The 23,403-nt window shown below is 49.0% G+C and overlaps 1 protein-coding gene and 1 pseudogene across 12 annotated transcripts in view; both read right to left on the reverse strand.

Moving 5' to 3' along the window:
- The window catches only part of EMID1 (EMI domain containing 1), a 49,331-nt gene that overhangs the window by 16,908 nt on the left and 9,020 nt on the right, over positions 1-23,403 (reverse strand). For 5 of the 12 annotated variants that reach the window (XR_002074462.2, XR_008422173.1, XM_019426569.2 and 2 more), the window contains exons 3-13: positions 22,993-23,096; positions 15,273-15,356; positions 14,096-14,157; positions 12,013-12,133; positions 11,759-11,809; positions 11,586-11,675; positions 10,651-10,806; positions 9,581-9,670; positions 9,384-9,436; positions 8,829-8,891; positions 8,678-8,722 (exon numbers count right to left, since the gene is read on the reverse strand). Coding sequence is in view for 10 of the 12 variants with exons in the window: in XM_019426569.2 (XP_019282114.2) it covers positions 8,678-8,722; positions 8,829-8,891; positions 9,384-9,436; positions 9,581-9,670; positions 10,651-10,806; positions 11,586-11,675; positions 11,759-11,809; positions 12,013-12,133; positions 14,096-14,157; positions 15,273-15,356; positions 22,993-23,096 (919 nt within the window). In the remaining 2 variants the exon portion in view is untranslated. Of the gene's footprint in view, positions 1-6,549; positions 7,054-8,677; positions 8,723-8,828; positions 8,892-9,383; positions 9,437-9,580; positions 9,671-10,650; positions 10,807-11,585; positions 11,676-11,758; positions 11,810-12,012; positions 12,134-14,095; positions 14,158-15,272; positions 15,357-22,992; positions 23,097-23,403 lie in introns of those variants that run through there. The other 7 variants (XM_019426573.2, XM_053902196.1, XM_053902197.1 and 4 more) reach the window with 4 other exon arrangements.
- On the reverse strand, positions 5,810-5,977 carry LOC128777164 (U2 spliceosomal RNA; annotated as a pseudogene).

Genomic DNA, 23,403 nt, shown 5'->3' on the forward strand with positions numbered 1-23,403 from the left:
GTTAAAAGAGATTCTTCAAAGAGGAAGAAGTGACAAGTCAGAAACTCAGGATCTATATAAGGAAAGGAAGGGCATCAGAGAAGGAATAAATGAAGGTAAAAACCCAATGAAACTTTTATCTCTCTTATTCTTAACTGACCTAACAGAAAACACTTTGTTCAACATAATAATACCAACAATATATTTGATCATATATGCTTATGCATGTGAGTCTATGTATATCTGTATGTATGTATAGATAGATAGATTTACATATGATTATATATGAGTGAAATGAATGACAGCAATGATACAAGGAACAGGAGGGAAGAATTGGAATATTTTATTATAAGGTATTTGCACTAACCATGAAGCAGTAATGTGTTATTTGCAAGTAGAGTTGGATTAGTTGTAAATGTATATTACAGACTCTGGGGAAACCACTACAAGAAGTAAAAAAAAAAAAAAAAAAAAAGGGAAGTGCAATCAATGTACTAAGAAAGGAGAGAAAATGGAATCATGTGAAATGATGACTTAAAACCATAAAATGCAGAAAAACTGTAGAAGACAAAAATAGGAACAAAGAATAAGGGCAACAAATAGAAGACAGTAAAAAATACAGTGAAAATTAACCTAAAAACCACTTTAAATGCCAATGGTTTAAATATCTCAGTTAAAAGACAGGATTGTCAGAGTGGATAAAAAAAACAAGACCCAACTGTAAGTTGTCCAGAAGAAGCCCACTTTAAATATAAAGACACACAAAAAGCCAAGGGATAGAAAAAGATAGACCATTCTAGCACTAACCAAATGAAAATGAGAGTTAACTATATTAATTTGAGACAGAACAGACTTCAGAGCAAGGAAAACTTTCATGGATAAAGAGGGGCAATACATAATGATGATAAAGTGATCAATGAAGGCACAACAATCCTTAACGTGTAGGTGCCTAACAACAGAGCATCAAAATATACGAGGTGAAGGGGTGCCTGGGTAGCTCAGTTAGTTAAGTGTCCAACTCTTGATTTCAGCCTAGGTTATGATCTCATGGTTTGTGAGATCGAGCCCCGAATTGACCTCTGTGCTGACAGCATGGAGCCTGCTTGGGATTCTCTCTCCCTCTCTCTCTGCCCCTCCCAACTTGTGTTCTCTCTTCAAAATAAATAAATAAACACTTAAAAAATTATTTAAAAAATTTAAAAATACACGAGGCCAAAACTGATAGAATTGCAAGGAGAAATAGATGAATCCACTATTAGAGTTGGAAACTCTAACATCCTTGGCTAGGAACAGACAAATGTAGTCAGGCAGAAAATCAGAAAGAGCATAGTTGACGGGCGCCTGGGTGGCTCAGTCAGTTTCAGAGTCCTGTTTCAGGTCAGGTCATGATGTCATGATCTCACAGTTCATGGGTTCGAACCCACAGAGCGTTGGGCTCTGTGCTCACAGCTCAGAGCCTGAAGCCTGCTTTGGATTCTGTGCCTCTCTCTCCCTCTGTCCCTCCCCCACTCATGCTCTATCTCTATCTATCTCTCAAAAAAATGAATAAACATTAAAAAAATTAAAAAAAAAAGAAAGAACATAGTTGAAATCAACAATACCATCAATCAACTGGATATAATTGACATCTATAGACCATTTCATCCAACAACATATTACACATTCTTCTCAAGCTCACGTGGAACATTTGGAGCCATAAAATATATCTCAACAAATTTCAAAGAATAGAAATCATACCATGCATGTTCTTAAGTCACAATGGAATTAAACTAGAAATTAATAATAGAAAGATAACTGGAAACTCCCCAAATACTTGGAAATTAACCAACAGATTTCTAAATAACACATGGGTCAAATAAGAAATCTCAAGAGATATTTAAAAATATTTTGAACTACATAAAAATAAAATTGCAACTTACCAAAATTTATGGGATGTATTGAAAACAATGCTTAGGTGGAAATGTATTGCACTGAATGCATATATTAGAAAAGAAGAAAGATCTGGGACACCAGGGTGGCTCAGTTGGTTAAGCCTTTGACTCTTGATTTCAGCTCAGGTCATGATCTTGCATTTTGTGGTATCAAGCCCTGCATTGGGCTCCATGCTAACATCATGGAAACTGCTTGGGATTCTCTCTCTCCCTCTCTCTCTGCCCCTCCCCTGCTCATGACCTCCCTCCCTCTCTCTCTCTCTCAAAAAAAAAAAACACAAGCTTAAAAAAAAATCTAAAATCAATAAACTAAACTTTGACTTTAGAAAAGTAGAAAAAAGGAGAGTAAATTAAATCCAAAGTAAGCAACATAAAAGAAATAATAAAAATTAGAGCAGAAATCAATGAAATTGAAAACAGAAAATCAATAGAGAAAATCAACAAAGCCAAATGCTGGTTCTTTGAAAATATCAATAAAACTGACAATCCCCTAGCCAGGATAGTTAAAAGAGAAAAAAGAAAGACACAAATGACTAACACCAGAAATGAAATGGGGTACATCACTACAGATCCCCTGGACATTAAACGGATAAAATGAAATATTATCAACAACTTTATGCCAACAAATTTGATAATTTAGACGAACTAGACCAATTCCTTGAAAAGCACAATCTGCCAAAAGAAGAAGAAACACACTATCTGAGTAGGCCTAGATCTGTTTGTTTTTTTGTTTTTTTTTTTGTTTGTTTTTTTTTTTTTTCAACGTTTTTTTATTTATTTTTGGGACAGAGAGAGACAGAGCATGAACGGGGGAGGGGCAGAGAGAGAGGGAGACACAGAATCGGAAACAGGCTCCAGGCTCCGAGCCATCAGCCCAGAGCCTGATGCGGGGCTCGAACTCACGGACCGCGAGATCGTGACCTGGCTGAAGTCGGACGCTTAACCGAGTGCGCCACCCAGGCGCCCCTGTTTTTTTTTTTAATTACACATTTTTTTAATGTTTATTTATTTTTGAGAGAGAGAGAGAGGGAGACAGAGGGCAAGCAGGGGAGGGGCAGAGAGAGAGGGAGACAGAGAATCTAAGTGGCTCTAGGCTCTGAGCCATCAGCACAGAGCTGGACGTGGGGCTTGAACCCACGAACTGTGAGATCATGACCTGAGCCAAAGTCAGACGCTTAACCGACTGAGCCACTCAGGTGCCCCTGAAATTAAAAACACATTATCATTTACATTAGCGCTCCCCAGAATGAAATACTTAGGTATAAATCTAACAAAATATATACAAGATCTATATGAAGAGAATCACCAAACTCTGATGAAAGATAGCAAAGAACTAAATAAATATGTATGGATGGGTAGACTCAATATCTTCGAGATGTCATTCATCCCAACTCTATCTATAGATTTAATGGAATTCCAATAAAAATTCTAGCAAGTTATTTTGTGGATATTGATCAGCTGACTCTAAAGTTTATATGGAGAAGAAAAAGAGTCAGAATAGCCAACTCAATATTGAAGGAGAAGAACAAAGTCCGAGGACTAACACTACCCAACTTCAAGACTTACTATAAAGCTACAGTAATCAAGACACTGTACAATTTGCTAAAGAATAGACAAACAGATAAATGGAATAGAACAGAGAGCCCAGATATATAAATATAGTTAACTGATCTTCAACAAAGAAATGAAGACAATGCAGTGGAGCAAAGATAATCTTTTTCAAAAATGATGCTGGAACAACTGGACACTTAACATGTAAAAAAAAAAAGTAATAATCTAGGGATGCCTGGGTGGCTCAGTCCATTAAGTGCTTGACTCGTGATTTCAGCTCAGGTCATGGTTGAACTCTCATGGTTTGTGAGTTCAAGTCCTGCATCAGGCTCCACACTGTCAGTGTGTCAGCTTGGGATTCTCTCTCCCTCCCTCTCTCTCTGCCCCTCCCATGCATGCATGCTCTCTCTCTCTCATAATAAAATTTTTAAAATTTTTTTTATTTTTATTTTTTTTTATTTTTCAATATATGAAATTTATTGTCAAATTGGTTTCCAAAATTTTAAAAAAATTTAAAAATTTTTAAAAAATTAAAAAAAATTAATCTAGACACAGGCCTCATACCCTTCACAGAAATTAACTCAAAATGGATCACAGATCTAAGTGCAAAAAGCAAAACCATAGAATTTCTAGAAGATAATGTAGGAGAAAACTTAGATGACTTTGGGTTTCATGATGACTTTTTGAAACAATACCAAAAGCACAATCCATGAAAGAAATCACTGATAAGCTGGAATTCATTGAAATTAAAAACTTCTGCTCTGCAAAAGATAATGTCAAGAGAATAAGAGAAGTTACACACTGGGAGAAAATATTTGCAAAAGACACACCTGATAAAGGACTATTATCCAAAATACACAAAGAACTCTTAAAGCTCAACAATAAGAAAACTAATTTAACAAGTTTTTGCACAGAGGTGCCTGGCTGGCTCAGTGAATTGAGCATTGGACTCTTGATTTTGGCTCAGGTCATGATGCAGGGTCATGGGATAGAGCCATGCATCATTGGGTGCCCTCTCCCTCTCTCTCCCACTTGCTTGCTCACTTTCTTTCAAAAAAAAAAAAAAAAAGAAAGAAAAGGGAAGAAAAAAAAAGGCAATCTATGGAACGGGGGAAAATATTTGCAAACCACCCATCCAACAAGAGTTGATATCCAAAATATATAAGGAATTTATACAACTCAAGTGGAAAAAACCCAACAAATAACTCAATTAAAAACAGGCAAGGACCTGAACAGACATCTTCCCAAAGAAGATATACAAATGGCAAATAGGTATGTAAGAAGATGTTCAAGATTACTAATTATTAGGGACATGCAAATCATAACCACAATTTTAGATATTACCTCACACCTGTTAGGATGTCTATTATCAAAGAGAGAGAGAGAGAGAAAAAGATAAAAAAATGGTGTGGATGTGAAAAAAAAAAGGGAACCCTTGTGCATTGTTGGTGGGAATGTAAATTAATACAGCCATTATGGAAAACAGAATGGAGGTTCCTCAAGAAATTAAGAATAGAATTGCCATACAATCCAGCAGTCCCACTTCCGGGTATTTATCCAAAGAAAACAAAAATCACTATCTTGAAGAAATATCTGCATTCTCATATTCACTGCAGCATCATTCACAAAAGCCAAGATATGGATGAATGGATAAGCACAATGTGGTATGTATGTATATATGTGTGCGTATATATAATGGAACATTATTCATCCTTAAAAAAGATGGAATCTTAATGATAAGAAGGATATGTGGATTTTAAGAAAAAAAAAGTTGAACTCAGAGAAACAGAGTAGAATGGTGGATCCCAGGGCCTGGGGCAGGGGATGGGAAATGGGGAAGGTTGATAAAAGAATATCAGTTTTCAGTTATAGCATGGCCGAATTCTTTGGATCTAATATTTAGTATGGTGACTAGAGTTAATAATACTACATTGTATAACTGCAATTTGTTAAGAGAGATCTTCAGTGTTCTCGCCACACATACACACACACAAAAGGTGTGTTTCTTATTTAAAAAGCTTTTTTTAAAAGTTTATTTATTTTGAGAGAGAGAGAGAAAGAGAAAGAGAATCAGTAGGGGAGGGGCAGAGAGAGAGGGGGACAGAGGATCCGAAGTGGGCTCCGCACTGGCAGCAAAGGGCCTGACACAGGGCTTGAACTCACGATCCATGAGATCATGACCTGACCGATGTTGGACGTTTAACCGATTGAGCCACCCAGATGCCCCTTACAAAAAAGTTTCTTACAAAACCAAACATACTATATGATCCAGTGATTGCACTCAATGTCATTTACCCAAATGAACTGGAAACTTACGTCCACACAAAAACCCGCATGTGGATGTTTATTCATAATTGCCCAAACTCGGAAAGGTGTCTTTCAGTAGGTGAATGGATAAATAAACTGTGGTATATACAATGGAAAATTATTTACAGCTAAAAAGAAATGAGTTATCAAACCATGAAAAGATATGGAGGAAACTACACTTGATCTTAGCCAAAAGGCCGAGAAGCGATATATGGAGGAAACTTAAGTGCATATTAGTGAGGAAAAAGGGACGAATGGGCAGAGCACCAAGGATTTTTAGGTCAGTGAACTATTCTATATGATACTACAATGGTAGATACATAACAGTATACATCCATCGATACTGTAGAATGTACAACACCATGAGGGAGCCTTAATGTAAACTGTGGACTCAGGATGATAATAATGTGTCAGTGTGGGTTCGATTGTACCAAATGTCCCACTGTATTCGAAATGTTGATAGTGGGGGGAGGCTGTGTATATGTGAGGACAGGGAGTATATAAGAATTCTCTGTACTTTCTGCTCAATTTTGCTGTGAACCCCCCCCCCCAAATGCTCTAAGAAATAATTTCATTAATTAAACAACAACAAAAAAACTAACAAAAATAAAAATCCTTACAGATCTAGGAATCTTAGCAAACCCAAAGCAGGATAAACATAAAATCATCCCAACCACATCATTATCAACCTGTTGAAAACCAAGGGTAAAGAGAAAATCTTATTTTAATTTTTAAAAAATTTTTATTAAAATTTTTTTTAATGTTTATTCATTTTTGAGAGACAGAGAGGGACAAACCATGAGTGGGGGAGGGGCAGAGACAGACAGGGAGACACAGACTCCAAAGCAGGCTCCAGGCTCCGAGCTGTTAGCACAGAGCCCGACGCTGGGCTTGAACTCACGAACCGTGAGATCATGACCTGAGCTGAAGTCAGACGCTCAACCGACTGAGCCACCCAGGCACCCCTAAAGAGAAAATCTTAAAAGCCAGAGCAAAAAGATACGTACAAGGAAAACAACAAGAACCACAGCCAATTTCTCATGAGAAATGCTCATTTTCTCAGCCAGAAGACCATGGAACAACATCTTTAAAGTGCTAAAAGGAAGGAAAACTGCCAAGCTATCATTTTATATCCAATTTAAAATATCTTTCAAAAATCAAGGTAAAATAAAGACAGTTTTGGACAGAAGCGGTGAGGATTTGTTGCCAGCAGACTCATACAAGCAGAGGTAAAGGGTATTCTTTCTTTAGGCTGAAGACAAACGATACCAGATGGAATCTGGAGCTACAGGAAATCATTAGAAATGATAAATATATCAATAGATGTAAAAGACAATTTTTCTTTGTTTTCTTAACTTCTTTCAAAGTCAACTGTTTAAAGCAATAACAACAATGTATTGTGGGGTTTATAACAAATGCAGAAGTGAAATATATGGCAGTCATAGCACAAGGTCAGAAGGAGGCAAATTATACAGTTGTAACATTCCTATTCAGACGTGGAGTGGTATAATATTCATTCAAGTTAATTGCGGTAAGTCAAGGATGTATTTTTTATCCTTAAAACAACTGTGAAAAAATAACACAAAGTCTTTGGTAGAGATAAAATGGAGTAAACCGTACTCAATCCAAAAGAAAGCAGAATAAACGGGGAAAAAATAAAGAAGAGATGGAGTAAATAGAACACAAATAGCAAGCTTGTTGACGTAAATGGTACCGTATTAATAAATGTAAATGAACTCCATAGTCAAGGCAGTTAAGAAAAAAGAGAGACCTAACTATATGCCGTTTACTGGAGGTATACTTTAAATAGAAAAAGTTGAAAGCAAAAGTATTGAAAAAGATATACCATTCAAACACTAAGTGTAAGAAAGCTGGTGTGTTTTAGTATCAAAGTAGAATGCAGAGGATACCCTTGTTGGCTCAGTCTGAAGAGCATGAGGCTCCTGATCTTGGGGTTGTGAGTCTGAGCCCTACTTTGAGTGCAGAGATTACTTAAATAAATAAGAAACTTTATTGGGGCACCTAGGTGGCTCAGTCAGTTAAGCATCCAACTTGATTTTGGCTCAGGTCATGATCTCAGGGTTATGAGATTAAGCCCTCTGTTGGGCTCTGCACTAAGCCAGGAGCCTGCTTAAGACTTTTTTTTTCTCTCTTTCTCTCTCTCCCTCCCTCTACCTCTCCCCCCAATGTGTACATGCGCTCTCTCTCTACAAAAAAGTCAATAAAAAAACTTTATTTAAAAAAAGGTAGAATTGGGGTGACTGTGTGGCTGTCAGTTAAATGTCTGACTTTGGCTCAGGTCATGATCTCATGGTTTGTGAGTTTGAGCCCCGCATCGGGCTCTGTACTGACAGCTCAGAATCTGGATTCTGTGTTCCCCTTTCTCTCTGCTCCTCCCCTGTTCACACTCTGTCTCTCTCTCTTCTTCAAAAATAAATAAACAGTCGAAAGAAATTTTTTTAATTAAAAAAAGTAGAATGTAGAACAAGGAGTATCCCAAGAGAGAAAAATATTCATTTCATAGACATTAAAATCCTGAACATGTATGCCCCTAATAACAAAACTTCAAAGCACACAAAGCAAAAGTTGACCAAACTAAAGGGAGAAACAGACAAATCAACAATCATAGTTGGAAAGATGGAGAGTGAAAGAAATATAGAGTGTCAGAGACACAGAGGAAAGAAAGAGATAGAGAAACAGATACAGGGACACAGAGCCTGAGTGAAGGAGAGGTATATGGCCTGATACTAAGAGGCTGACAGGACCCAGAGACAAGGAAAGAGAGGGATGGATCATGCCCCGGAGAGGAAGGGGGTCAGGAGCTCTGGTCTCAGTGTGTGGAGCCAGAGCAGGGGTCTGAGCCTGTGGGATCCTGGAGGGGGTACTGCAGGGTGGGCAGCATCACTCACCCGCTGCCCCGTGGAGCCTTGGGGGCCAGGTTCTCCACGCAGTCCCTGTGTGGGAGGGAGGAGAGGTATAGAGTCAGCTATTGGAGTGGGTGTGACCCAGGGATCCCAGGATTCCCCAGAATCCTCCACCAGGGGCTGCCTCAGTACTCACTCTCTCTCCCTTCTCTCCTGGGTGGCCGGAGATTCCTTTGGGTCCAGTGGGGCCTGGGGGTCCCTGAGCAACAAGACAGGGCCTCAGCTTTGTACTGAGGCAGGGTGGGGTGGGCAAGGACTTGGGGGGCACAGGGGTCGAGGAGGGAGTCCCAGTTTGGCCTGGACCTCTGAGTTCTTTACCACACTCCCAGTGCCTGGCATACAGCTGGCAGTTTATAGTTATGGCCCTGGAGTCAGAGAGTCCCTACCCCTGATCTGCAAGTTGCCATGTGCTGGTGGCAGCCCTTTGAAAAAAAAAAAAAAAAAAAAAAAAAAAAAAAAAAAAAAAAAAAGAACCTCTATCATTCTTGGCTGTATGTGCTGCTCTTCCTTACATGGACTGAATAACTGAATAAAAAGATTTACTGAAAGTAGTTTGCATATTAAGTGCTCAATAAATGCTCGAATGAATGAACAAATGAATGGTAGACGGGTGAATGGATGAATATGTGGACTGATAGTGGGTGGGTGGATGGATGGACAGATGAGTGGGACCACTTGGAGAATTACTCACCATGTGTCCAGGACTCCCAGGAATGCCCATGGGACCAGGAAGTCCAGGGGGACCTGGAGTAAGACACGACATCCTCAGGACTCAAACAGAGTACAATACCAGTAAGTCTACTATCCACTCCCTCCTGATGGCCACAGCCCTAGCCACTCTGCCATCATCTGACCCCACCCCTTACATTGGGCCTGGACTCAACTTACCCACCGGCCCTGGGGGGCCTGGGAGTCCAACTGGTCCCTGGGGCCAGTGGCTGCTGGTCTCAGTGAAGGTGTTGGACAGTAATGGGTCCCCTGGGGGAGGAAAGATGGTGAGTGAGCAGGACTGGGCTGGGATAGGGCAGTCAGTCTTTACCTGCCATACCTCTGCCAAGCCAGCTTTGACTACCCTGTGGGACAACCTATAGTGTGGGCGGGGCCATTGGACACCTGCTCCAAGGGTGGGGAGTGTGGAGAGTGCTGGTCATATGGGACCAGGAAGCAGGGAGGCCTGGGTTCTAACCTTACCGCACTCTGGCTAGTGACATTCAGCAAGACCCTCCACCTTGCTGAGCCTATACTGCCACACGTCAAATGGGAATAGTAATAACAGCTACCATTTATTGACCATCCACTTTGTGCCGGGCTTCTGTGCATGGGGGTCATGGAGCTCTGGGAGAACTGTGCAGTCACTCTCCCCATTGTACAGATGAGAAAACTGAGGCTTGGAGAGGGAGGAGTGGTGAGATGGAATGAATGGCGCCCAGTCATACACCAAATATACGGCACAGGTATGATTGAACCTGGCACTCCTAGCTCCCGACCACTGGCGGCACACACGTAGGTCAGCCTGGGGAGGAGGTCAAGGATACACGTCTGGGTCCAGATGGGTGGAGGAGGCTCTCTGAGCACAGGGTCAGGGAGCACAGAACTCATTTCCTGCCATCAGGCCTGGGCCTCTCCAGCGCTCTGAGGGCTGGATCACCGCCAGCTCCAAGGCTTGGCAGGAGAGCCGGATGCTGGTAATTCTAAGCACAGGCTCCGGAGGACGCCTGGGTTTGAAGCTGGTCTCTCATGTTCTGGCTATGTAATTGCTCCTCTCTGGCCCTCAGTCTTCCTCATCAGAGAACAGAAGAGGACAATGGCACTATTGGAGGACTGGGTGACACATAGCTGACCAAGGGCAAGCCTAGTATACAGAAGGTACCTGGTAGATGGCAGTGACAATGGGATGATCATTATGCCAGCCCTGCCCCCACTCCCACCATTATCTGTCATGACCCCAAGGGACTTACCATATTGGGGGTTCCAGGCATGGGGTGGTCCAACAGGGGCTGGGGGGCCAGGGGGCCCAGGGGGGCCAGGAGGCCCTGGTGGACCTGGAGGTCCCCTCTCTCCAGGAGTGCCCACAGCTCCAGCCTGGCCAGGGCTTCCTGGGGGGCCCTGAGGACCTACAATGGAACCAGGGAGTTGTTCGGTGTATAAGAGGCAGGGAGGTCCAGGGTGGCTGCAAGGGGGCGGAACAAGGCAGCCTGAGGGAGTGGTTACACGATGGCTGCGGAGGCCACAGGCCCAGGCTGGTCCTGGCCCTGACCTCCCTGGCCATCTATTAAGGGGATGAACACAGCCCTCTTCAGGGGCTTTAGGACAATGGACACTTGGTATACAGCAGGTTCTTAGGAAATGTTGATTTCCAGAATGTTCTCTTCTCTCCCTTCCAGACTTTTGAATGAGTTGTTCCCTCCATCAGTCCTCCCTTTGCTCTGCCTGGTGTCCCCTCCAAGTCATCCTTTAGGCCTCAGCTATGATGTCACTCCCCAGGAAGCCCTTCCCATGCCCCACCCCATCCAGGCTGGGTCTAGGCTTCCTTCCTTGGGGTTTCCATACCTACAACTTCCCCCAGAACAACCTTGGTCACATGGTGGGGGACACTGCTATTTCTCCTCTGCCTGCCTCTCCTCCTCCCAGCTGGTCTGGAAGCATCAGAAGGGTATGGACAGGTCTGACCCCACCAAGTACCCAGCTCAGAGCCTGCTGTGGTAGGTGCCCAGGAAGTATGGGTCCAGAGAATGCAAAAGAGGGTTTTGGGGAGCCCAGGTGTGAGTGGAGGGGTGATGAGCTGAGAGACACGTGGGTGGAAGGGACCCAGGCTACCTCTGGCCAAGTAAGGGTTCACCTGACAGGGCTGACCTGGGAAGCTGGGGGTAGGGGCAGTGCTGTGGGCACTCACCTGGTGGGCCTCTCATCCCCGTTGGGCCCCGGCTGCCAGTGTCTCCCTTGGGGCCAGTGGGCCCAGGAAGCCCCTGGCCACCAACTCGATCTGGGGGAGAAAGTTCATCAGCTTGGCAGCTCCAACTTTGCTCTTGCCCTGACACTGGCCCTCGTCCCCCAGTCAGCACCTACCCTCTCGAGGGAGCAGCGGGGCCCTCACGTTCTCTCTGGCTCCTGGTAACCCTGGGGCAGGGGGTAGACAGGGGTCAGTGTCATCCAGGGTCCCTGCCTCCAGCTCCAGTGTGTACGACAGGGGCTACTGGGGTGCTGCGCCCCATCCCCTCAGGCCCAGAAAGGGGTCAAGCTGGGAGTCAGCAGCAGGGTGGGGACTGGAGTCTCACTCCCCTGATTCATTCCCAACACACTGCCCCTACTAACCCACTCACCTTGGAGGCTTCCATCTCCCGGGCTACCCCGGGCAGCTGGGGAGCCCCAGAGTGGGACAGGGTCCCCGGGTGCCGCTGGGGTCGGGAACACTGCCCGCTCAGTGACAGTTAGCACCGCCACCTGCGGAGGAAGAAAAAGGTAGGTACCAGGGTCTCAACAGGGGCAGGTCAGCCGAGGGGCCCCCGTGTTGGGGGCAGGAGGCCCATGCAGCCAGCATAGCCCAGCTTGGAGTAGAGACCCACCTCCCAGAGGCTCAGAACTTCATCAGAAGTGACTGTGGTTTTCAAACTACACAATTCGTCACCGTAAAAAAGCCATCATACACCGTCACTGCCACCCAAGTGGAGTTCTGTGTCGCCATGTTTGCTGGGCCACAGGGTCTTTCCTGTGCTGAGCTGCATAAATAACATGAAACTCCTCTTGGTCTATTCAAGTACTACAGGCTGGGAGGGTTTTTACTAAATTTTGAGGGAAGTTTGGGAAGGTCTGACATGAAATAGAGGCCCCGAGGTATATACAAAACCACTTTGGGACCCAGTGTGGGGAGCCTCTGAAAGTCAGTGGTGTCCGCTGAGCCGCTGACCTGGGATTAAAGAGGGGCCAGAATGCCCACTGACCAGGGGGCAGGGGTCGTGTGGTCCTGTCCAGAGAAAAGCTGAAACTCCCGGACAGACACAGAACTAAGAACCACACCCCAGACCTGAGACTGAGCCCCTCATGCCGGCTCCTCCTGGGAGGAAGCCTGGGGAGCAGTGTGGGGTTCCTGGAGCTCCCATACTTCCTAGCGGGGGTTCTAGCACATGCTGTTCAGAAACTTCCTTTTCCCCCTTGATACCTCAGGGGCATCTTTTCATGTTACAAAACGGAGGTGTTGTGAACGGCTGTCTGGTATTATGCTAATTATGCAACCACTCCCTCTGCCATCTGGTTTTCAATTTTCCCTATTAATTATTATTTTTAAAATTTTTATTTATTTTTTTGAGAGACAGAGTGCAAGTCGGGGAGGGGCAGAGAGAAAGGGAGACACAGAATCTGAAGCAGGCTCCAGGTTCTGAGCTGTCCGCACAAAGCCCACTGCGGGGGCTCGAATTCACAAACTATGAGATCATGACCGGAGCCGAAGTCGGATGCTTAACCAACTGAGCCACCCAGGCGCCCCTTCCCTATTAATCATTAACATTTTGGTAACCACCTTTGCAACTATCTACTCTCCTTAAGATAAATTCCCAAAGGAGAGAATGATGGAGGAAAGGATATGCAGACAAAACATGTATGTCTTTACGTGTGCTTAGAAAATCTGGGGGGGGGGGGCTCCTGGATGGCTCAGTTGGTTAAGCGTCTGACTCTCGATTTCTGCTCAGGTCATGATCTCATGGTCTGTGGGACTGAGCCCTGCTGACAGTGCAGAGCCTGCTTAGGATTCTCTCTCTCTGCCCCCTCATGCTTGTGCGCGCTCTCTCTCTTTCTCTCTCAAAATAAATAAGTAAACTTAAAAAAAAGAAAAGAAAATCTGGAAGAAAAGATGCTTAAATATTGACCGTTGTTCTCTCTCGGGGCATAGGTGACTGCTGCAGATGGTTTTCTGGTAGGTTTTTCACAGTTCTGAGCTATTCATGTTTCTAAACTTAGAATATCTTGCTTTTTAATTGCTGAAACCTTTGTATCTTGAGATAATTTGGGATGTGCAGATGTTTTGCTTTGGAAACTGGGAAGATAGTATTATGGTGGTGGAGGGGAATAAAAGGCAAAGGCGACAGGGCAAATAAGAGACTCAGCCACGGGCTCTGGGGGCGTGGTGTCTACAAATATCTGGCTGGCATGGAGATGGGGGTGCACAGGGAGCTTCATAGGCCTCCCGGAGGAAGAGCAGGCCAGGCGATCTGACTGTGAGCAGGCTTCCTGGGGAAGGGCACAGAGGGGAAGCCAGCTTGTTCTGGAGGATGGTGGGTGTCTGGTAGGGAGGTCACATGCTCTTGGGTGTTGAAGCTCAGCTCAGAGATGCAATGGGAATCATGAGTGGATGGGGCGTAGGGGTGCAGGGAGGGGGTGGGGAGGCCAGGGGAGGGGCAGCTGCTCACCCACCTTGGCTTCCAGCACCTTCAGCCGCTCGGTCAGCTCTGATACTTTGCTGCAGTTGAGGCAACCTGCAGGGAGGGACGAGGCTGGGGCTGGGGCAAGGCGCCACAGGTTCCCCATGGAGCCCCTCAACGCCTGGGGGCAGGATGGAGGCAATGGGACACCTGATGACCCCAAACATGAGATAGCCCAGTGTAGGAGAAGGGGCTACAGCCTGTTCAAGGTAGGCCATGTCCTGAGGGTTTCCTTTGGCTCCAGATCCTCCAGAGCAGAATCAGGGACCCACCTCCTGCAACCTTTACATCCAAGATGACTCCTTCCCTGGAAGCCAGGGCAGGAAATCCTGTTGCTTCCCCTTGGGCAGGGCTAGCCTGGGCTTGCCAGCTTTGGGGACTGACACATCACAATCTGGACTGAGCTGGCTCAGAGGCGCTACCCTCTGATTCTGCCTCTGCAACCACCGTCCAGCTCCTTCGGCCTCCCCAGGGATACCCCTAAATTATCGGTAGCAGCTCTGGCCCATTCCAGAACCTGCCAGCTGCGGTGCACGGGGACTAATGCTTTAAGGGCTCATCTCTCCAGTCCACGCCAGGATCCCATGTGTTACGACGAGTGTCACCCCAGTTCACATCTGAGGACACTGAGTTCAGAGCAAGGGTGCAGTGAGTTCTTGACAAGCACAAAGTCTGGGGTCGAGTCCCAGAGCTGCCCCTTCCTGGTTATGGGGCCTTGGGAAGGGCGCGTCTCCTCTCTGACCCTCAGCTTCCTCCTCTTTAGAATGGGGACAATGATGCCTTCCTGGGGCTGTGAGATTGAAATGGGTTGACAATGGAAAGCACCTGGCGCAGTGCCTCACTCATTGCAGATGCGGAGAAAAGCATAGTTTAAATAAAAAGAGGACTGGCGGCTTGGGCCCACGTCTGCAAGAGTCTGGGGATCACACACACACACACAAAAGAGTTTGGGGGTCATGGGTCTTGGGGTGCTGGGCCCAGGTCAGACTCCTTCTAGGCCCTTTCTCTCCACCACTTTTCTTTCCAGGCTGGGGTGGGCAAGGGTGGGTGCTCTCCCTGACCCTCCATTGCTGGACTCAGCTGGCTTTAGGATCATCACCACATTGCCTGTGCCCCCGCCCGGCCTCTCCTAAACCAGGGGGACCCCAAGCAGCTGCCCCAGGACCCACCTGCGAAGGCTGTGGGCCTAAGTGCCATCCGTCGCATGGTGTTGCCTGACCAGCCAGGCTCCAAGAAGCCAGCGGAACCTGAAACTGAGGGATGATACTGATGAGAGCCCCGCTGGCCTGCACTATTCCCCATGTGCCACTGTGGCCCTGGCCAGGATCCCTACCCCTCCTGGTGAAGAGGGAGACAGAGGCCCAGAGAGGTGGGACAGTTTTCCTGGGTCACACAGCAAGAGTTGGGCTGAACTGGAACAAGACTGCCAACTTGATGGGACTGGGGAGCGGGCTGGCAGCGGGTAGGGGCCAATGACCCCAGCAAGCTGCATGGGTTAAGAGCTTAGAGGTAACAGATGCAAGGTTGGGTCCCAGCCCTGCTACTTGCTGACCTGTATGACTTGTCCTCTCTGGACCCGCCTATATTCCCATCTGTAAAGTGGAGTCATAAGGCTACTACGCCCCCCAGGCTGGTGTGATCCTGAGGAAGGCAATGTATACAAAGGGCCCCCTGGGCACACATAGGCACACAGCAGGCAGCTGGGACATGGCTGTCCCCCTTCTCCCTGCCCCAATTGGTAAGAAGACACTGAAGTGGAACCCGCCCTGGTTTTAAATGAAAACCAGAGGGAGGCTGGCTGCCTGGGGAGGGCAAGGGGGGCTGTGCTCTACTCTGCCACCACCCCTATGAAGAGTGGCCACCCTGGCTGGTCTGGCTCTGGGGGCCTGGTTTTCCCCACAGCCAGAGGGATGGGCTGGCTGAGCCAGGGGCAGGGGTACAGCTGGAGGGGCTCTGGAGCCAGCAGTAGCAACTGCCCTTCTCTGCACCCCCCCACCGGCCGCCCCCCAGGCCTGCCTTTTAAGGCCACAGAGTGCCATCTGGTGGGGGGGGGCGGGGAGAAAAGACCCAAATAAGGCACAGACCTGGCAGCTCTGAGCCAGGCTGCGGGTTGGTGCAGGGAGTGCGGCGCCGGGAACTCAAACCAGACGGGTGTCTCTGGCCAGCCCCCAGCAGGGAGGCGGCCAGACCCTGCTCCACTATGGGGCCTCTGCTTAGACTGGCCTTGCATCTCCCGCTCACCCTCCCTGGGGACCTGGGACTTGCCCCATCGCAGGGAATAAATCCGGCCCAGGACAAGGAAGGTGGGGTGGCAGCCCAGGACCGGGGGCAAGGGATCAGGGCAAGGTGGGGGGAATGCCATGTGAGCCAAGGCCAATGCTAAGTGTTCTACACATCCCAGCTCAATCTCACATGGTAGGTTGTAACAGCTAACACTTAACAGCTAGCACTTACTCTGGGCCTGGCACATTCTAGTAAGCACTTCACATACAGATTTTTAACTCATTATCCTCACAGAACCCTATAAATGGGTAGCTAGTACCACCTCCACTTTACAGATGGGAAACTGAGGCACAGAGCTCCTCTGTCTCCTGTGCTCAGATGAATGGACGAGTGAATATGAGTATCTCTCTGGGGGGAAACCAAGACGGCTGGAGCCTGGACTTGAACTCAGGTTAGCCTAACTCCAGGGCTCGACCTCTGGGCCACCTGGGACCTCGAGTCAGCCCACTGGGTGGAGGCAGGGAGGCCTGGCACCTGTAGGAATGCTGGCTCTGGAGGACAATGGGCTCGCCAAGCCTTCCTCGTCCTCTTTGCTCCCAGGTGAAGATGTAAAAGGCCATTTTATTACTCTTTTCAGGAAGTCAACCAAAGGAAGCTGCTGTCTCTCCAACCTCATGGAAGTTTGGGTTTTCTCTGGGATGAAGTCTGGCAGAGCATCTGCCCGGCCCGGCCTCCTCACTTACCCTGCTGTTTCCCCCTTTTTTCATGGCATTCCCACCCTCTAACACGTACTGTGTCAGTTCCCCAGTTCACGGCCAGTCACCCACCCCACTGGCTGGAACATGAGCCCCACCAGGGCAGGGACCTAGTCTGTCCCATGAATGGCCTGGAAAAGTGCCTGTTGCATAGTAGGGCCTCAGTGGCCTCAACAGATCTTCTGTTAACAAATGCATGAATCACCGGCCCAAAATGAACGTAAAACAAACAAAACAAAAGGCAAAATAACGTGGACGGCAGACACAATGGTCTTGAAAATGAGCATAAATGTTCTAACGTCACACGAGGGCTTCCCTGAGTTGCTAATCTATGCACTTGTGGTTGGAAATTCTTTTTCAACCAATTTGCTTTCGTACATTTCACTGGACGCCAGAGAGAACTAGAAAAACTAACGAAAACATGGTCTGACCATCAGCATAGATGTAACTGGTTCAAAGTGATGGCAAGTGAAAATTTTAAAAGAAAGAAAGATGGAAGCAAGGAAGGAAGGAAAGAAGGAAGATAGTTAAAGAAATAACAAAACTGCTAAAAAAAAAAAACCCAGAAAATATTGGTTTGGTTTCAGGATTCACAAAAACAATCCCTAAAACTTCAAATGCTGGTAAGTGGACAGAACTACTTTAAGGGGCAAATCAGGTTGTAAAATGGCCCTTTAGCACAGCAAATCCCAGTAGGGAAAAAGCCCAGGGTTGGGACAAGGTCCCCTGTCATCCAAAAATATCATATCCTTCCCACTGGTGTTGGGCCAGGACCTCTGGAGCAGACCCCAGCGGGCTGAAAGTCCCCCAGACCCCAGCCTGGTGGTCTGTCCTAAAGTTCCACCCCTCAGCCCTAACCTTGCCCTCTCAGGGGCTCCAGGCTGGGTTCCAGGACCACAAACCCCAGCTTCACTTTGGGAAACCTGACTGTGGGCTACTTCCCACCACCTGGGAGGTCTCTACCAGTACCACACACACTGCCTCCCTACCCTCTTCCCCACAGCTGCCAGTCCTATATCACCTCCTCCAGGAAGCCTTCCCAGACAGACCAGGGTACCCACCAAAGCTCCCCCCATGACACTCTCATCACTCCCTGCCTTGATCTGCACAAGGACAGCATCAGGTACAGTTTCAAGCCCTGTGTCCCCGTAAGCAGCTCCCCTTCCCCCTGCCCACCACTAGGGCTAAGCTAAGAAGCCCATTCTCATTGGGTCTTCATGAGAACATGAGGCCCAGAAAGGAGAGGCTGCCTGCCCACACAGAGAGGTAGGGATGTGGGGATTCAAATGCCACCCTACAGTGGGAATGTGGGTGTGAGAAGTTGCGAGTGTCCCTGGGCTTCATCTCTGGCTTTCTCTTTCAGGACAGGGGCCAGCAGAGGGGCTTCCTCATTCATGAGCCACCCACAGGTCTGCTGGGTCCAGTGACCACAGCCACAGAGATGCAGTCTCCCCAGCCTCAGTCCAGGTGTCGTCCTGGGAATTTACTTTGCAAATGTAAATATTTGCTGCTGTTGGCCTGAACCAAAGATGGGGTCAGGGATGGGGCCAGGAGCTCCAAGAACCCTCCAGCTGGCTTCTGGGAAGCCTCAGTCTGTGTCCAGCCTGGCCCTCTCTTCAGGGTAAAAGGAGGTTCCCATTCATTTCCCATGTACCCACTGTACGTCAGGCACTGGAGAGACACGAGTAGTGATGGGAAGGCGGGGGCCACCATAGCCAGGTGGCAGCTCCAGGAGGGTCACAGGCAGAGGGGACAGCTGCTGCCCAGGCTGTGGGGTGGGAGAGAAGGCCAGTGTAGGCCAAGGGTAAGATGGAGTGAGGGCAAGGCTGGAGCACATCACTGGGGTGGCCAGGAGGGTGGAGAGGGGAACCACCCAGCTAGGGGTGAAGGACGGACAGGCAGGGAGTCAGGAGATAGGGGCTGCTGGACCTTCCAGACAGGAGTGGAGTAGACAGGTGGCAGACTCGGGCAGCACTGAGCCCACAGGATCCTGAATCTTCAGAGTAAAGCACAAACTTGGCACTGTAACTGGCATCTAGTTAGGGCTGGAAAGATAGGTGCAGGAAGGGCCTGACCCTGGATGGTAGAGAAGCCCAGGGCCCAGGCGGCACCTGGGGCAGAACCTCTGGTCTGTTCTTAAGCTTTTTTGCTGTGTGACCTGGGGCAAACTTCTTCCCTCTCTGGTACCCCATCATAGAAGGGCTGTGGGAGTCCACAGATGGGGAAGGGACATGTGTGCTAAGGACAGTGGAACAGTGAGGGGCAAACAGAGGTCACCTAGCTGCAGGGGATCTCACGGGAGAGGAGGGTGAGGGAGCTTCTCGATTTTTCTATCAGGGAGCAATTGGGGCTGAGATTGGCTTCCACCAGTCTCATGGTGCCCCAACTGTCTGAATACTCCCCTACTGGAAATCCTCAGCTGATGCTGCTGGAGAGGAAAAATCCTGGCCCCAGGTCATACTGATGGACTTTGAATCGGGATGTGACCTTGAACAAGGCATTTCCCTCTCCCAGCCTCAATTTCCACACCTGGACCTTCTGCATCATGGCATGATAGGTAGCATGACACCGGTGGGTGTGAGTCATGGTACCCGGCATGGAAGACAGCGGACGCTTTCCTTCCCCTCATCATTATTATTATGGGAGGGTCTGAGCCAGGGGGAAGCTGCAGACCCCAGGTCAGAGCCCTAGCTCTGAGAATCCCAGCTATAAAGCTTATTTGCTGTGTGACCCTGGATGAGATCTACACCCTCTCTGAGCCTCACTTACATCGCCTGAACAATGGGGCTGATGGGTGAACAATCTGTCCGCAAGGACTCCCTCCTCCCAGAGGCAGAATAACACGGAGGCCACAGCAGCCCTGCCCTCAGCAGAGCCCATCAGGGGCTCAGGACCAGCAGACACAGTGCATCCGGCCTTGGCCCTTCCTCAACGTTTTCCAGTGGGAGTGGGCAGCCAGGTGAGACTCAGCCAGGCTCCCTTCTTCCGTCTAGTCCCACCTCCCAAGGCCGAGAGGCATTAGTAGAGGCTTGATCAGGCAGGTCCCGTGCTGAGTGACTCCAGGTCCAGGTGAATACCCTTCTGAGCCTCAGTTACCCCATCTGTAAAACGGGGCCTATTCCAGTCTTTTCCTCATAGGTTGTCATGAACATCAGGGAACATCCTCACTCATCATCACAGAGTGAACATTGCCATTCTGAAGATGAGAAAGCCAGGGCTAAGAGCTACGAGTGAACGAAGAACCTGCAGGCTCGAGGCCTGTTTGCTGAGGAGCTGACTGAGAAACTAATCTCAGAGGTGGGAGGCAGGACAGTCCCAGAGAGCCATCGCAGAATCCCCAGCACAGGGGCCAAGGGGGAGAGGAAGATATAAATTTATGAATATCCACTGTGTTTGAGGCATGAGTCTCAGATGCTCATAATAAAGTACAAGGTGGGCACTTTTCAATCCCAGGTGACTTCCAGATAGAGACAAGATTCAGAGAGGTAGGGTGACCTGCCCCAGATCACACAGCAGAGCACAGCTGATCTAGATCTGAATTCTGGAATGATGGGTGCTCCCTCTCCTCCTTCATGTCACCCCACACTGCTCTGGTGACACTGCTCTGTGGCCCCAGGGCCATGTCACAGGGCTGGGCAGACTATGAGGGCAGTAACCAGCTGGGGAAACTGCTGGGGGGGTGGGGCTCAGCCTCAACCAAGCTGTCAGAGGAAGGGCACGGCCTGGGTTGGGCTTGCAATGTCCTCATGCTTCCCCACCCTCATTACCCTCATTCCCAGGACCCTAGAAGAGCAGTGTTCCAGAACATCTAGGCCTGGGCATCTCTTTAGTCTGCTCTGCCTGTGTGTGTGTGGGAGAGGCCCTTCCTATCTCTGGTTATCACATAGTGCCCACCACAGGCTGCCGTGCCACTGCAGGGTCTTTACGGCTTCATTTCATCCTTGAAACATCCCTGGGAAGCAGACTCTAGTACCCTGCCCATTTCACAAGTGAGAACACAGAAGTTTAGTGTGGGAGAGCCCAGGCTCTGCAAGAGCACACAGCAGCTTGGTGCTCTTTAGAGAAGGTATTCCTCCCTCTGAATGGGCACGAGATACGGGCCACCTGCACTGCAGTCCCCACCCCGCCCCCTCTGCCCGGTGCCCTTGCACAATGACTTGCACAATGTATGGGGAGTCCCTGGCCGAAGGCCACACAGCTGGTGTGTGGCAGATCTGGCCTGGCCCATGAAGCCCTGGAGACGTCCATCCCAGGCTGGGACCTGGAGGCCCTGAAACAGGAGATGGCAGATGTCAGGGTTGGCCTAGCCCAGCCCCCGTCTTGCACGCCAACCTTGCCATTGGCAGAGACCTTAGCCTTGATCCTGGTTTCTGGACACACAGCCTCCAGCTGTGGGACTCAAGGGCATGGGAGCTGCCCCCACCTGTCCTCCGCCCTCACTGGCTCCATGATGGCCCCACAGACCTGGGAAGGTCTGCCCTTGGGAGGGAAGCCACTGACAGAGTGGCCTTTGTCTGGGCAGGCCCTGCCTGGCTCAGGCCCGCTAGGCCCACGTGGCCCCCACACTCTGGGGACTTACTTCCCCCCGACCAGCTACTCTGTGTCCTCTTTGGCAGCAGCCCCTCCTTGTTGGCTCTCCTTCTGCCCCCTGGGCCCCTCTTCCTCCCACCAGGGAGGGGAGGGTCCCACTCCTGGTTCCCCTTGATGTCTGCCCTCCCACACCGGCACCGGCAGCTGCCTCTCTGTACAGGACCCCTGCTGGGCATCAGGCAGCTCCTCCACTCCCTCTGGCCACCCCTACCGGAACTGGAGACTCCCCAACCCCACAGGGAAATCTGCCAGGCCCCTCCCTGCCCCACTCTGTCGTGAGCTCTACCCCCCACCCTGTGTGATTCTGGGCATGTGACTCCACCTCTCTGGGCCTCTGTTGCCCATCCTATGAAGCAGGACTCTTGTGGGGTCCCAGGGAGGCGAAGCATGTAAATCTTTCAAGAAGCACCTATGAATGGTGACTTCTGTTAGCATCACGCTCTCTTGATTCAGAGGCCATGTCTCACACGTTTGTGTTTCTGGAATCAGAGTATGTCTTGTGACTGATGCTCACATTAACGTGCTGCTCTGGGGTCCCTGAATGCCTCTTTCCACTGATGTGCCTACAGGCGTGCTTCTTGGGCTGGTTCTGACAGCTTCTCTTGCTGAGTTCAGATAGGTAGTGAGGGTGGGAGCCACCCAGACTGCTTAGCAGAGAGGCAGGTGCCCTTGAGAGAGGACTCTCCAGGTAACCATGTGTCCAGGGTGCAGGGAGGCCTGGGCTGTGTCCTCTGTACCACTGGTGGGTGCTGGGCCCTGAGCCACCCGTGTTGCACGCAGATAAGGGGGGTGGGGTGAAAGGGCTCCCTCTGCCTGCGACACACTCCACATGTGGTGGCCCATCTCTAAGGCCCTGGGAGAGGCCAGGCAGACCAGGCTTCAAATCCTGACCGCCACTCAGGAACTGTATACCCATCACTTTCCTGAGCCTCAGTTTCTTCACCCACAAGATGGATACAACCATCCCAACCGGGCCGATTCACAGACTTAAGGGGTGCTTTGTTTCCGTGTGCTGTTACCATATCCAATGGAAATGTCCACACGGGTTCTCCCCAAGTTTGGAGGAAAGGCTTGGGATGGTGTGCCTCAAGACATGAGCTATGCAGCATGTATGACATTCTTTCAGGGGTCCTGAGAGTTAGGCGGTCAACATCCATGGGACAGCAGGCCTTGACTGTGTGCATACCAGCCAAGCCTCACTAGTGGGCCCGGGTGTGCCCAGTGCTGGCCACTGTAGCATCTACCGACTTAGCAAGGGTTGACTACTCCCACCCACGTGCCCGAGGGAAGGCACCTGGCCTGTACCTCGGGGTAGTCCTACCTTCCTCGCAGTTCACCCCTGAGTGCCCGGGGCAGCACCTCCACTCACGCGTGGTCACTGTCTTGTACATCACCTTGTATGTGGGTCTCACCACGGTTCTGTAGCTGAAAGAGTGTCCAGGGGGCCGAACTCAGACAGAGTTTTCTGCCACCTTTCCCACCGACCTGGATGTCCGTGGGGACAAGCTCCAGGGTCCTCTGCTACCTCTGAGCCCCTCTGGAGCCTCTCTCCTCCTCTATACAGGGATTCAGCCCTTCTAATCCCTTGTAACTCCCCAGGTGGGGGGATCTAGATATTAAGTGGACAGGAAGTCCCTGCAAGCTGGGTTGGCCTGTCCTGCCAAGCAGTGAAGCCTCACCAAGTGAATGCATGTGGGTAAATGGTGGAATCCTTCCCCCAGGAGGCCCTCCA

Source organism: Panthera pardus, unplaced genomic scaffold (genome assembly GCF_024362965.1).
Source record: "Panthera pardus isolate Hobbes unplaced genomic scaffold, ASM2436296v1 HiC_scaffold_15, whole genome shotgun sequence".
Lineage (NCBI taxonomy): Eukaryota > Metazoa > Chordata > Mammalia > Carnivora > Felidae > Panthera > Panthera pardus.